This window comes from Peromyscus maniculatus, chromosome 1, assembly GCF_049852395.1.
Source record: "Peromyscus maniculatus bairdii isolate BWxNUB_F1_BW_parent chromosome 1, HU_Pman_BW_mat_3.1, whole genome shotgun sequence".
In the NCBI taxonomy this organism is placed as follows: domain Eukaryota; kingdom Metazoa; phylum Chordata; class Mammalia; order Rodentia; family Cricetidae; genus Peromyscus; species Peromyscus maniculatus.
Genome location: NC_134852.1, coordinates 162,907,691 through 162,921,675, shown reverse-complemented (window position 1 = coordinate 162,921,675; position 13,985 = coordinate 162,907,691). Strand labels below are relative to the sequence as shown.

The window sequence follows — 13,985 nt, the reverse complement described above, 5'->3', positions numbered from 1 at the left end:
CCTAGGCCCCCACCTTCCTGCCCATTTCCTAACTGTTACTGGACAACCTCTGAAGGACCCTGTGTACAAGCGAATTCTAGTACATTCTCCTCACAGTAGCTCAAAAAAGCTGAAAGCCAACCAGGAAGCTCCCTTAGACGACCAGGCAGCAATCCCTGCCTCAGAGCTAGGACATCTCAAAGCTCTCCCCAGGCAGTGAGGGGGTCTCCAGGCCAGGTCTCTTCCAGCCCCATTCTATGCTCAGAGCCCGTCACTGCTGAAGTACAGCAAGAGGCCTGTGTGATGTGGTAGATGTCTCACAGGAGGGAGGAGGGAGGGCCTGTGACAGTGTGCGATGCATCTCAGCTCTGCAGCCGGAAGGAAGGGAAGAGAGCCAGGGTGCCTCATGCAGTGACCAGACCACGTGCCTCTCCAAGTCCTTTCTTAGAAAAGTTGGCCCTGCCCCCACCCCACCCCAGCTGCCACCACTCTCGAGGCGGGCGACTTAACTGCTGTGGTGAGATCTACAACTCATTCCCAAAGAGCTGTCACCGTTATCTGGTTCCGACATCATGTGCGCCCAGCCCCGGGCTCTACCAGGCAATCAAGTACGGCTGGCAGTGACAGGCAATAAATCAAACTGAAGCTGAGGACCCGTGTGTCCTGGGGACTTCTAGCACCACAAAGGCATGTGCAGCCCTGGGACTGTGTAGATCTAAACCCAAGTCCCATCTCCATGTGCAGCCTGGTCACTGCACCACTTCCAAGGTCTCCCTCCTTTTAAAACTGGGGCTAGAAGGGCTAGGGTGGCTGTGGAGAGGACCCTAGGAGACACATGTCACAATCGTGGTGACTCTTAGCACCTCTAGGCATCTGCCACAGGCAATCTTCCTCTGCCCCTTGCCAGGCAGAAAAGGCAGACAGCTGACCTGAGGACCGGTCGGGAACCTGGTCTCCCACCGAGGCTTCAGAACAACCACCCTGCAACAGCTTCCACAGGAAGCTGTGGGGAATGCAGCCCAGCACACAGAAGGCCACTTGGTCCCAGAGACAGTTCGGCATCCCCTGTCCCTCCCAGCAGACTCTGCAAGCCCATTTAGAAAACAGACCACAGCCAGACTGACTGCGTGACAGGAACACTTACCTCCCATCCTGGACTGAGGCGCAGGTGCCCCCTGGTGGAACTGAGTGGCCATGCACGTGGCCTATGACAAAGCAAGCATTCCAGGCTTCAGGAAACAGGTAAGGAAAAAACAACAGGGAAGAAAATACTAGAAAGAGCCAAGCCCTAGGGAGAAGTGGGGTAGGCGGGGCAATCAAGAGGTGGCCACAGATGGAAGGCGCTCTGTAGACTAAGGCTGCAGTTCTTGCCCCCAAGCAGCCGTATCCGCTCTCAAACTCATCGGAGCCGCCACACACCAGGGAACTCATCAACGTTTATTATGGCAATTACACAAACGAACAGGCAGTCACTCATCCAGTTCAGCAGCAGCAGACCACAGGCTCCATTAGTGATTCCTTTTTATAAATAACTTAGGAGAAGCAAGCAGAGTTGGTAATGCACCCATGGGCAGTGGTCTGTGGGCAGGGTGGCACCAGAAGATGGGGTTCCTCCTTGACCCCCAGCACCTTGGCCCACCAGAGGCTGGGTACCCAGGCAGGGGATGTTTCAAGGCACATACAACTTCCACCCTGAGACCTGGTTCACAGCTGGACCAGTCACACCGATACATCGCCTGCTGCAACCCCTTCGGGATAGTGTAGTCACTTTCATTACTAAACAGGCTTTGGCCCCGCCACGGGCCGGGGCTGCACTCACAATCCCTGCCCTGTACATTCTGAAGACCAGAGAGTAGAGAAACCACCCCCAATGTAGTGATGGTGTCTGGGAGCACCACTGGGAGGTTCTGTGAGGGTGGGTCTGGTATCTGTCTTGCAGGGACATGGGGGGCAGGAAGGAATTACACAGGATGGGGGGGGCTGCTAGCAAATGAGACTCAAGGCACTAAAGGAGTGGAGGGGTGGGTGAACCCCAGAAAAGCCAGCCACAAGTAGAGGGCCCCAGGAGTGAAGGGTGGCTAGGAGGTAACCCGGGTCCTCCACTCCAGCCAGGGGCTCCAGGGTGACCCCTAGGACATCCAACCATACACACGAGGCCTGGGTTCCCCTTGGCATTCCCCAGCTCTCTCACCATACTGGTGCTGCTGTGGTTCCAACCAGCACACGGGACACACTTGCCTGACATTGGCAGAGCAGCTAAATTATGGCTTTTAGGACTCAACGTCCCTGTTTTTCCTGTTACTTCCTCCGACCCAGCTGTGGTAAATGAGATGGATCGTCCTTAAACGGACAGACAGAGCATTTGGTTCCACATGAAACATGCCCAGTTCCGAGGGAGAGGCTGCCTGTCATCGAGATCACCGCACTGGGTCAGATGTCAGGGGGCAACGCAGGGCGCTGTGTAGACATGAACACACTCGCTCATGCAGATACTGGAAGGTCCTGGGCGCCCACCATGCTACCTCAGGATGGGCTGAGCTGGTCCCTGGCAGAAGGAGCTCCCAGAAGGACCCATGCTGCACTGTCCAGGGCCTTTCAGGGGGCCTGTGTGTCACGTCTGCAGGGACATCAGCCCCACTTTCAGAGTCAACCTCAAATCTCAGCAGATGGAGGCCAGAGGCTATGGTGCGGATGGAAGGGAGGAGGAGGACAGGGACCAGGGCTAGTACCTAGGCCAGGCAGGTCCTGGGGGGTGAAAGCCATAGGGAGGGGTTGGCCCAGAAGGATATGGAGGTTGAGGGGGCACTGGAGGCAGTGGCTGTCCTGGGAAGCCTGGGAGCTGAGGTTGTGTTGGGTAGGGAGGTTTGCTTCGTGATGGGAGGTAGGGGGACTGTTGGGGATACCCAGGAGCAGGAACTCGGCTTCCTACTAAGGGGTATCCTGGACCAGAGGTGCTAGTTGGGGCCACAGGATAACCAGGCTGGGGTGGCACACTCCTCTGTGGGGACCAAGAGTAGCCCGCAGCAGCCCTGGGTCCTGGCTGAGGTGATGGGTAAGAAGGACCGAGAGGCCCACCGTAGGAGGAGGGCTGGGACACCACAGGGAAGGGGGCAGGCTGCAGGGCCCCCTGAGCTGTAGGGCCCACAGGCAAGCCTGGGGATGGGCTGTAGGGCAAAGGGTAGGGAGTCACAACAGAGGGCTGTGGAGGCTGTTCTTCGGTCGCAAGGGGTGTCGCCTGGGGTGCTGGGCGTGGAGGCGGTGGACGAGGTGGAGGGGCATCTCCAGCCAACTCCGGCAAAGCGCGGGGCCGCCTCACCACATCCTGGAGTTTCTCTACTCGAACTCTGCGCAGGTGCAGCAGTGTCCTCATGGAGGAAAAGGACTCTAAGAATGTCTCCAGGGGCACCTCACCCTCCAGGAACTTCTCAGCCATGGCCTAGAGGACACAAGACCTGTTGACAACAGAGGCCTTCCACAGCCTTCCCTGCCCCCATTCAGAGTGGCTCCCTCGCCAGAATGCCAGCTCCCCAATGGCAGGACCATGTCTTCCACAGTCACACTGTCCCCTTGCCCAACACTGTGCCAGGCCCCTGGTGGTCACTGCAAGTCTGCTCAGCAGCTGAGCCCATGCAAGTGACTTGCCTGCTGGCGCCTGGGCTGCACGCCTGAAAGCTGCCTCCATGAAAAACACAAACAAGTCTCTGCCCACTGAGACAGAAGGGACATCCAGAGGGAGGACACAGCAGAGAGAGGCAAGGAGCAGGGGCCTAGCCTCAAATGCTGGGGTGCCCTCTGTACCACCAGCCAACCATGTCTGCGAGCTCCCTGGGGCCTGCTGGCAGGCACCCATTCCTGACTCAATGGGGGTCCTGGTATAGTAATGCCGCCCCCTTAACCACAACTCCAGTTAGTTACCAGAGGTCCTCTGGTGGTCCAAAAACATTGCATGGGGAATCCTAGAAATAATCTGTAAGTTTTAAGTAACTTTTATTATAAAATACTGCCATAACCGTTCTATTATTAGACCGTTCCCGTGTGTGTGTTTGCACGTGTGAGTACACCTGTGTATGGGTGAACACGCACATGGTGCACGTGGAGGCGAGAGGCCAACGCAGGTCTCGTTCCTCGGGATCTGTCTACCTTATTTCTTGAGCCAGGTCTCTACTATAGCTCACCAATTCAGCTACCCTGCCTGCCAGTGAGGCCCAGGCATCTGCCCGTCTCTCCCCACAGCCCTGGGGAGACAAGCGTGTACCACCGAGCCTGGCTTTTTATCCGGGTGTGGAGGAGCAAACTCAGGGTGCCGTGCTTGTGCGGCAGCACTTTGTCGACTGGGCTGCCCCCCCCCCCAGCCTGTGGCTACTGTTCTCAATACCTCACTGGGCCTGCTGACAAACTATACATTATCACAGACACGCAGGCACAGGAGAAGCAGTCCTGTCTACTCCCAAGTGAGTGCTCACCCAAGTGAGCGCTCACCAGGGGTCTTAGAATGCCTCCTTGTACTGTGTTAACGAACGAACGAACGAACGAACGAACGAACGAACGAACGAACGAACGAACGAACGAACGAACGTGCTCCACTGGTACCCCAGAGGCTGTCTATTCTACCTACGTTCTAAACCTTTGTGCTTTGTGGTTCCTGGGCCCATCATGAGACCTGGCTCCAGGGCTACCGCCCTGTTCAAGAGAGCAGGGTGCCTGCCACTCCCCATCTCACCTCAGACTCTTCCTCGATCTTCATGCCTTCGATCTGCAGAAGGTCCAACAAGGTCCCAGGCTGCAGTGCTGAGGAAAACTTCTCTGGAAGGAAGAGCAGAGAGGTCAACACTTCAAAAGCACTGCTTTAGTTAAAGCTGAGAACTCTGATTTCAGCAAAGGCACGTGGCATGCCCTCTGTGTGCTTGGGGCCAAGCCACACCAGGGCCCACTGTAGAGTTCCTAGAGCTGGTTCTGTGAGCACTGGGCTCAGCCACACCAGGGACCACTAGAGAGTTCCTGCAGGTGGTTCTGTGGGGTCCTTTTGATTCCTGCAGGCATTCGCTGTCCTGAGTAAAGAGAAGCTCAAGGAGAAAGCCCAGGTCTTAGCCAAGTAGCTCCCCATAGGCACAACCATCCAGGGAGCCCTCCTATCCACAAGGCCTCGAGCTCTGCAAGGCTCGGGGCTAAGATGGCCAAGTTGGCAGAGGCAGTCAAAGACGCTGGCTGCCTGCACTCCCATCCCAGTTCCAGGGCTGGAGGGATGCTGGCTGTTAAAAGCTAGGCTTGCAAATCCCAACTCCACCCAACTCTAGAGGCATGACCTCAGGCAAGCCCTTGAATCTCTCCAGGCCTTGTTTTCCTCATCTATGAAAAGAGCAAATGTGGGTCACTTTTAACACACACACATAATTCACCAACGTATACAATAAAATATAAATACTCAAAAACTTAGACTAACCACAGTACCTACACCTTTCTTTCCACACTGTTGGGCAAGAACATGCAAAGCCTCTGCCCAGGGCAGGGAGGACAGTGGGCTACAGTGGCTGCTGTCCTTCGTCTAACAGGAACCCTGTGTCAGTCAGCGGAGGAGACACCCAGAGCGCATGTCCACACTCAGCTGTTCCTACCCAGCTTGGCTTTCTGTTCCTGGCACCGTTCCACAAGCTTCCGCAGCTCCTGGTATTTGTCTGAAAGGTTAGAGCGGCTGATTTCCAGGGGACCCTGGAACTCCAAGTTCTGCTCTGCCAAGCTGCGGTTGGTGGCTAGTGCCATCTCTCGTTCTAACTGCAGGTCCTGAACCTAAGGAAAGCAAGACAAGTGACAATAAGCACAACTGTCACTGGTCACCCTGGGATGGGGGGGGGGGGTGGCTTCTGGATTCAGTGTTCACCTGGGGATATCCAGCTTGGTGCTCAACCCACAGTCACAGGAGCCTGGGTTTAAACTCCATACATTGTGACCCAGGAGCCTCATCTCCTCCTGATCAAGGGAGCCTGTAAGGCTGACGCATGGGAAATAGGCACCAAGGCTAACCACCTACCCAAGGCCGCCAACGGACAAGCACCTGCAGGTGGTTCTGTGCTGGGCAGGGCACAGGTAAGGGAGAAGATCCACTCCTCAAGGAGGAATGGGACCCAGGTCCCAGTCACTGGTCCCCAAGCTTCAAAGTGACAAGACATGAACACACATGCTGTGCATACATGCACACAAAGAGGCTGCTAGGGAGACCTCAGGTAGCCCAGGCCAGACCACAAGCTAGAAGTGCCATGAGGTTCCAAAGGTACTGAGAGAGGGGGCCCTGGGGCAGCCCAAGACTCTGCAGCAGGACAGACATCCCTGCCTCCCAGGTCATACATGGTCTACAGAACTATAGATACTCCCGGAATGCCTTCTGCTAAAAATGCTTCCCTAGCCAGCATCACTGAGCCTCATTCAGGCCCCTATTTAACTGCCAGGCAGGCAGAAGCCTTGGAACCTTGCCCAGCAGGCCTAACATAGGAAGCTATCTGCTACTCAGAGAGCTGGAGATGGGCCACCATCCCATCGCAATACCATGTGGCACCAGCAGAGGGGGCTCAGCACTGGCCACAGAAATCAGGGAACACGTTAGCAAGACCAGCTTCCATAGGGGAACAAAGGGTCCTGCAACACAGAACTCCACCTTGGCCAGCACGCAGCACACCAGGCCAGATGGGCTTACCCTACAGCAGCCACGGGACGCCAGGCAGCATCCTGGACAAGGGGTTTCCAGAAGGGGGACCCTGCTCGGATCCCTGCTCAGGGTCTCAAGCCCTGCAGCCCACAGCAGGCTGCTAACTATTAAAACGAGGGACCACCGCAGTTATCCCTCCACAGGCAAGGCTGCCAGGGCCCAGGTCTAGAGCTCTTCCACCTGACTGTCTGCTGTCCACCCAGAAACGCCCTGTCTAACCACTGGACAAGCTCACTGGCACTGGAGCAGAGAAACGGGTGAGTTTGAATGTTAGCCCAGGGGGCTGGAGGATGGCTCAGCAGGTAAGCACACATACTGCTCATCCAGAGGACCTGAGTTAGGTTCCCAGTGCCCGTGTCAAGTGGCTCATACACCTGCCATTTCAGCTCCAGGGGATCCAACAGACTCTTCTGAAGGTCTCCAAAAGCACTGCTCCAAACATGCACATAACAGAAAATATAATGTTAAAAAAAAAAAAAAAAAAAGGCCTGGGACACTTGTGTTTACTTGTGTGGTCAACTCAGAGTGGGGCCTGCCCCTCCTGGGCCACATGACCTTGGGCATCCGTCTATGTCCATGGCTTTCCCCTGGGTCTGAAGCATTACATCCAGGCCATGCCACCCTCTCTAGAGCCTGACTACACATCTCCACTCCTCCCGATTAGCCCATTTCTTACAAAGCACTCCTACAAGGCCAGCCAAGTTCTACAGCTCTCCAGAGCTCGCGGGGCTGCAGCCCTGGACTCACCCTCTCCTACACAGAGGAACACCCTCCACCGTTCTCCTCTGCCTGGACTCACCCTCTCCTACACAGAGGAACACCCCTCCACCGCTCTCCTCTGCCTGGACTCACCCTCTCCTACACAGAGGAACACCCCTCCACCGCTCTCCTCTGCCTGGACTCACCCTCTCCTACAGAGGAACGCCCCTCCACCGTTCTTGTGTCTGCTCTTCTCACGCTCCCACCGTGACACAATTACTGCCTTACCGCCAGCCAAAGGCTTTCTGAAAATCTAAGCAGCTTGCCCTACTTTGCTTCTGTCTGTCCCACAGTGAGTATTTTCCCCCTCAGAGAATTCAACTCAATTCTCTTCAGACATGGTTACACCACAAAGTCCAGTCTGCCCTTTGGCCATGAGGCGGCATCCCTACCTTTCCAGGCACCTATGCTTTCCCATGGGTGAAGACTTGTTCAGCTTGGAAGCAGTGAAGAGAACTGAATACAGACTTGCTCTGTCCGGCTCCACTCTCTGCAGGACGAGCCTGGAATTCCCTTAATTCTGCTGCTCATCACTGAAGAAACACTTGGGGGTTCTGTGGGTAAAGGTACTTGTGGCTAAGCCTGACTGACCTGGATTTGGGCCCTTGGCTCCCAATGGTGGGAGAGAACCAATTCCTGAAAGTTGTCCTTTGACGTCCCCACTTGTGATATGGCATGCATGCACATGTATGTACATGTATGCACATGTAGGTGAATGCACAGAAATAGGACAAAATAAAGAGACCCTTGGAATTTGATGGCCGAGCATCCTAATCCAGCAACCCAAAATCTAAGATGCAGACCTTTTTCAATGACACTCTTGTGTTCTGGATTTCAGAGTGCCTATGTGACACTCATGTGTTCTGGATTTCAGAGTGTCTCAGATTTCGCATTTTTGGATTAGGGACCTAACTAGTATATCTACACAAACATTTCAAAATCCAAGGAATCTGAAATCTGAAATACTCTTGTCTCAAGCACTTGGGGTAAGGGACACTCAGCCTGTATGTGGCAGATGAATGTGCCAGGTAAGACAAGGCTCTGTCAGAACTCTGCCTAACCCACCATAAGAGTAGGCCTTGCTGCCTCACCAAGACCTCCGCTCCCCTGCTGCTGACACAGGGCTGCTAGATGAGCCACACAAAGACCTGACCTACTTCCTGCCTATGAGAACGTCTTTCTAACCAACCCTGGGTCGTCTCTAACCCAGCAGAGGCCTGACCAGGGTGGGCAAGCAAGTGGCAGCAGAAAGCACAGCAGAGGTGGGGACATGTGCCCCTGTGGAGAGGGGGGGCTCCAGGGAGGCTGATGGGGTGCTGGCTGGGCAACTTCCTGTTCTTCACCACAGTGAATTCATAGACACATGCCACATCTGCTCACCAGGAAAGAGAAAGGCACAGGTGAGTGCCAATCAGAGGAGTCCAGCATTATCTGAGCTGCTCTTCCTCCCTCAAACAGAGGCAGGGGACAGCGCTTCCAGGCCAATGACCAGCTGCAGCCACTCTGGGGGCACCTGGGGGCATTTCTGACTGGGTGGCCACAGTCACCTGACCTCCATCTCACAGGAAGGTCACAGAAGATGGTGACAGGGAGGGCCAAGTCAAGCTCTGCAGACACGAGGGTGATGGTTTTTGCTGTAAGGACCCTGTGACTAGGAGCTTAGAGATGGGGTGCTGGCTCCAGTGGGAAACAGCACAAACATGAGTGAGCACTATCCCAGCCAAGGATAATCTCTTCAAGTCCAAGAGTCGTATGAGGACACAGGGTCCCACAGGCCAATGGGGAAAAATGGGTACCCCCTCCTTAATACATCAGGGAGCTGCCTCTAGACTCAGGCTGGAAGGGTGAAGATTCCTGGGCCATCTGAGTCCCTGGCTATCCTAGTCCAAGGTGGGCCCTGGACACCCTATCACTCCCTAGACTCCCCGAGGATCCAGGACCTGGCCTGAAACCTCAGGGCTCCTATAATGAGGTGAGCCAAGGTGGAATTCACTGAACAGCAAGGTGAATCCTGTTAGGCAAACATCCTTGAGAAGTACTTGTTAGGGTAGGCGGGATTTCAGTGGTAAGGGCTCTTGCCACCAAGCTGGCAACCTGAATTCAATCTCTGGGACCCATATGATAGAAAGAGAATCATTTCTTGCAAGTTGTACCAGGCATGCATGCATGCATGCATGCATGCATGCGCACGCGCACACACACACACACACACACACACACACACACACACACACACACACACACTAAATGTAATGCAATCTTAAGAAGACCTTAAGTGGAGCTGGAGAAAGGCTCAGCAGTTCAAAGACTGACTGCTCTTGCAGAGGATCGGGGTTCAGTTCCCAGCACTCACATGGTGGCTCACAGTAACTCTCATCCCAGGGGATCCGACATCTTCAGATGACCTCTATGGGTTCCTTCACACACATGGTGCACATACATACATACATCAGGCGCACACGAACAGACACAAAGTAAAATAAATAAGTTTGCTGAGGACATTAAGTGACCAATTACTTTAAACAAAAAAGAGGAAGAGGAGAAGGAAGAGGAAGGAGAGAGGAGGAGGAAGAAAAAGGAAGAAGAGCAACAGCAACAGCAACAACTGCCGGCCCCCTGTACCTCAGGAGACTCCAAGGCCATCTGGGCGATGGCTTCCGGGTCATTCTGCATCTCCTCCAGCTCCTGCAGAGTCTTGTCTTTCAGCCCCTCCATCTTCCCCTGTGAACATAAAGCAACACCCAGTTTGAGACAAAGTCACCAGGAGTCTTTCCACAGGAGGGGCCCAGGAGAGGCGCGGGTACCTGTGAACACATGCCTGGAGCCCTGAGACAGACAAGAGATCTGTGCAAGCCACTTGGCAGCCAGAGCACTGGATGGCATGGAGCTAACAGGAAAAGGCAGGAGAGGGCCAGGCTACAGGGACACAGACTAAATTTGGCCCCAGGCCTTGGTACATGACTACTTTTGTCTGAACTGATTTAAACACCCCTTCTTCCCACCCATCCACACACACACACACTACAGGGCTTTACAGCCCTCAACACCACAGGCCCAGCTGTGTCCCTGCTTGCTATATTTAGGGTTCTAGCAACCTGAGGTCTCCCTAAGAATTCTGGAACTGCAGCCCTCTCCACGTGTCAAAGATGCAAACTGTCACATCTATGCCCTCACTGCAACAGGGGGGAAAATCATCAAATCACCTTCATGGGCAGTCACAAGGGGAAGGAAGCCGCTGACCCAGACAGGAGGTTGCTCTGACAGAGCCTGAGGTGGTAGTCCTCCCCTTGACACTGTCCCAAAGGCCTTCTGTCATCTGTGTGACAAGTCACAGCCTGGCCTGGGGGGAAAGTCCAGGGGCAGCCAGGAGGAAGCAAACACTCCAGGAATCCTCTTTCTGCTGACACAACTCTCCACGCTTATGCTTACATTTTCTTATCCTTCCTATATATATATGGGTTTTAGAGCATTCATGTTGACTAGTCTCGTTATAAATGTTGCTATTTCCAGAAAATCTACCTTTGAGGAAATCAGGGCCCTCCCTCTCCCTCCTTTTTTAGAGCTTGCCCGAGGGCCGTGCTGACAACTCAGGCAAGCAGGCTTTTGTGAATTAAGAGCCAAGGTAGCAGACAGAAGCATCCTTCTCTGGGCCTCAACTTCCCGTCTGTAATGGGAAGGGAATGGCATGTCCAGGTGAGGAGAGAAAGTAGTGAGCAGTGGTGACAAGCTCCCTTTGTCCGGGTCCTCGTCCTGGTGTAGGCCTGACCTGTCTCCTCCCACGTTCCCAGCGTGCTGGTTTAGGGAACAAACAGCATGGTCACCCTGCGCCTGTGAGCACGGAAGTGGGGCAGCTCCAGCAGCCATCGTCTCCTGAGGGCTCCATGCTGCCCAGCCTCTACATGAGCATGGAAACTCACCAGGAGGTAAGTGTCCACCCACCCAAGCCTCGCACCAGTGAGCTGGGGCAGAGCCCAGAAGCCCACAGCCCGTGCTGCGGCCATGGATGCAGCTGGTCTAAGAAAGGGTAACTCCACACTTACTACGTCACGCAGGAGGCAACAGATTCCGACCATCTACAGTGTGACCTACACTATCTCACCCAGGCACTTGGATCCCCAGAACCCATGCAAATTCAGGCTCGGCAATACAGCTGGCCTGTCCTCTGAAGATAAGAGTCAGGGATCTAGGAGCCAGCTGGCTAGCCAGACTAGCCATAATGGTGACCTCTGGCTTTAACAGAGAACCCCTGCCACAGTGAATGAGGTAGAGAGAAAGGGAGACTTCCAACATCAACTTTGGACCTACACCTACATATGCATGTATGAACATGTGCATCCACACATATATGAACGTGCATACCACATGCACACACAAATACATATGAAAGGATGGAAGGAAATTCTTACAGAGAAATTCTTCATAATAAAAAGACCCAAAAGGAAGGGAACAAAAATCCCACCCACGATTGTGTGTATACCTCACACTGCTACCCAAAGCCCCGAGTCTAGAAGCCAGAACAGAGAAGCAGTGGCCCTGGGATGGACCATAGCTTTGAGGAAAAATAACATGGTTCCACCAAAACCCAAGTGTGCCTGTGGTAAAAAGAGACAGCACTTTAAAGACCCTGAGACTCACTAGGCATGGTGGTACATGCCCATAATCCCAGCACCTGGAAGATGGGCATCAGGAGTTCAAGGGCAGCCTGGACTCTATGAGCTCTGTCTCAGGAAGACAAAAAAAATACAAAATGGCTGAGGATGTAGCTCAGTTTGCAGAGTACTTGTCGAGCAGGTACAGAGCCCGGGTCCATCCCTAACCAACACAGTATAAAACCAAGCATGGGGATGCACACATCTGAACTCCCAGTACTCCAGAGAGGTAGAAGCTAGAGGATCAGGAGTTCAAGGCCAGCATGGGATACATAGTGAGTTCAAGTCCAGGCTCAAAAATAAAGAAGATTTAAGACACCTAGACACACGGAGTACAGATTTAGTAATGCAGACCCAGCTCAAGACCAGTTCTTCTACGTACCAGCAATGTCCTCACCCAAGTGGAAGCTCCTAGAGCCTCAGGGTTCCTCATTCGTAAAATGGACCGAATGAGAGCACCTCCCTCGGGCCCAGTGACACAACACACAAGATCAATGCTCAGCACAAGAACAAATGCTGGTCAAAGACTTGACTGCCACAGAAATTATGCAGGATCACAGCGGCCTCCAGGGTGGCTCAGCCAAGTTCTTGCTGGGCCGCAGCGGCCGCACTTAGCACAGCTCTGCCCCCCAAGGCCAGTCTGCTGCTCTGGCATTCAGGGCCAAGTGCAGGATGGCAGCTGCTAACCACACACAAACAGCTGGTCAGCAGTGCCCCTGTAGCAACCCCAGCAACACCAGGACCTCTCCCCACAGAAGCCCACTCAGCAGAGCCCTGGGCGGAGCTGAGAGTGCCTGAGAGTCCTCCGATGTTTTCCTTCGGCACACTTGCTCTGCCCCAGGAGCGTGCTGAAGACCAAGATGAGGGATCACAAGCCCACAAAAGCAGCACACTGCCTCTTACCCCGGCGCCTGCTGTTCCTGCCTCTCGGCCAGAGGTGGCTCCTCGCATCAGCACCCCCTGGTCCAGCAGGCACAGACTGGGAGAATTCTCACAGCATCACCCACTGGATGGTACAGGGGCTGGTCTCTCCCAAGTCAGATCTTACCTACTTTTCAGAGCCACCCAGAGAGCCTGAGAGCAAGCAAGCACTTGTGCAGGGCCACCATTTGGAAAAGGTGAGGAGAAACTACTGGAGACCCACGGAGCAGCTATCTAAAACTGGCCAGGGGCCTGGGCCTCTGCGGCTAGCAACATCTAACCGCCACCAGCCGGCCAACATGGCAGACAGATTCTCAGAGTGGGCAAAACCACCAGGAGTGTCACAGCGGAGGGAAGCAGGGACTTGTTCTTTAGGGAACAAGTCCTTAGGCTTTTGTTTCTAGAGAGCTGGCAAGTCCAATTTCCTGAGGCCTCAGTGCCAGGGCTCTGCCACCGACATTCCCTCCCATGACATTCCCTCCCATGACCACTATAGCACTGAGATGCTGGGTGACCCCCTGGGGACAGTGCAGTGGACTGCTGGGGGAGGGGAAGTGGGGGCGATGTGAGAATGGGTGAGGCCCTGGGCATTCATCTTTGTCTTCCCAGTTCCTGGCACAGAGCAGACCTGCTCACAGGCAATCAGAGTGAGCCTAGGAAGGGTGGAGGAAGAAAGGAAAACGCCAGATCAGCCAGATGGTGGACAAGTTCAACAAGGTGCAGACGCAGACCAGCCCATCCTCCCACCCGCTCAAGCCTGTCCTCACGTCTTCATCCTGTACGGAATAGGCATCATTATGCAAGTACGGCCTGCAAGACCCATGCTCTCCACATCACAGCAGAGGGAAGTACATAAACATGTTGGATTTTATGAGCCTGGCCCAGCAGACACATGAAAAAACAAAACACCTTTCTTCTTCCGCTCAAAGAACTCGGTTTGTTCCCAAAACACCTTTTTAAAAGCTCAAAAGTCATTGTGA

General features: G+C 54.2%; 1 protein-coding gene across 6 annotated transcripts in view; it reads right to left on the bottom strand.

Annotated features, from left to right (window-relative positions):
• Positions 1–1,395: 1,395 nt before the first annotated feature.
• Positions 1,396–13,985, bottom strand: part of Vps37c (VPS37C subunit of ESCRT-I) — a 31,373-nt gene continuing 18,783 nt past the window's right edge. For 4 of the 6 annotated variants that reach the window (XM_076559846.1, XM_076559862.1, XM_006993840.4 and 1 more), the window contains 4 exons: positions 10,058–10,156; positions 5,592–5,763; positions 4,700–4,782; positions 1,396–3,415 (listed from right to left, as the gene is read on the bottom strand). In XM_076559846.1, the coding sequence (XP_076415961.1) occupies positions 2,702–3,415; positions 4,700–4,782; positions 5,592–5,763; positions 10,058–10,156 (1,068 nt within the window). In that variant the 3' untranslated portion in view covers positions 1,396–2,701. The remainder of the gene's footprint in view (positions 3,416–4,699; positions 4,783–5,591; positions 5,764–10,057; positions 10,157–13,985) is intronic. The other 2 variants (XM_076559873.1, XM_076559878.1) reach the window with 1 other exon arrangement.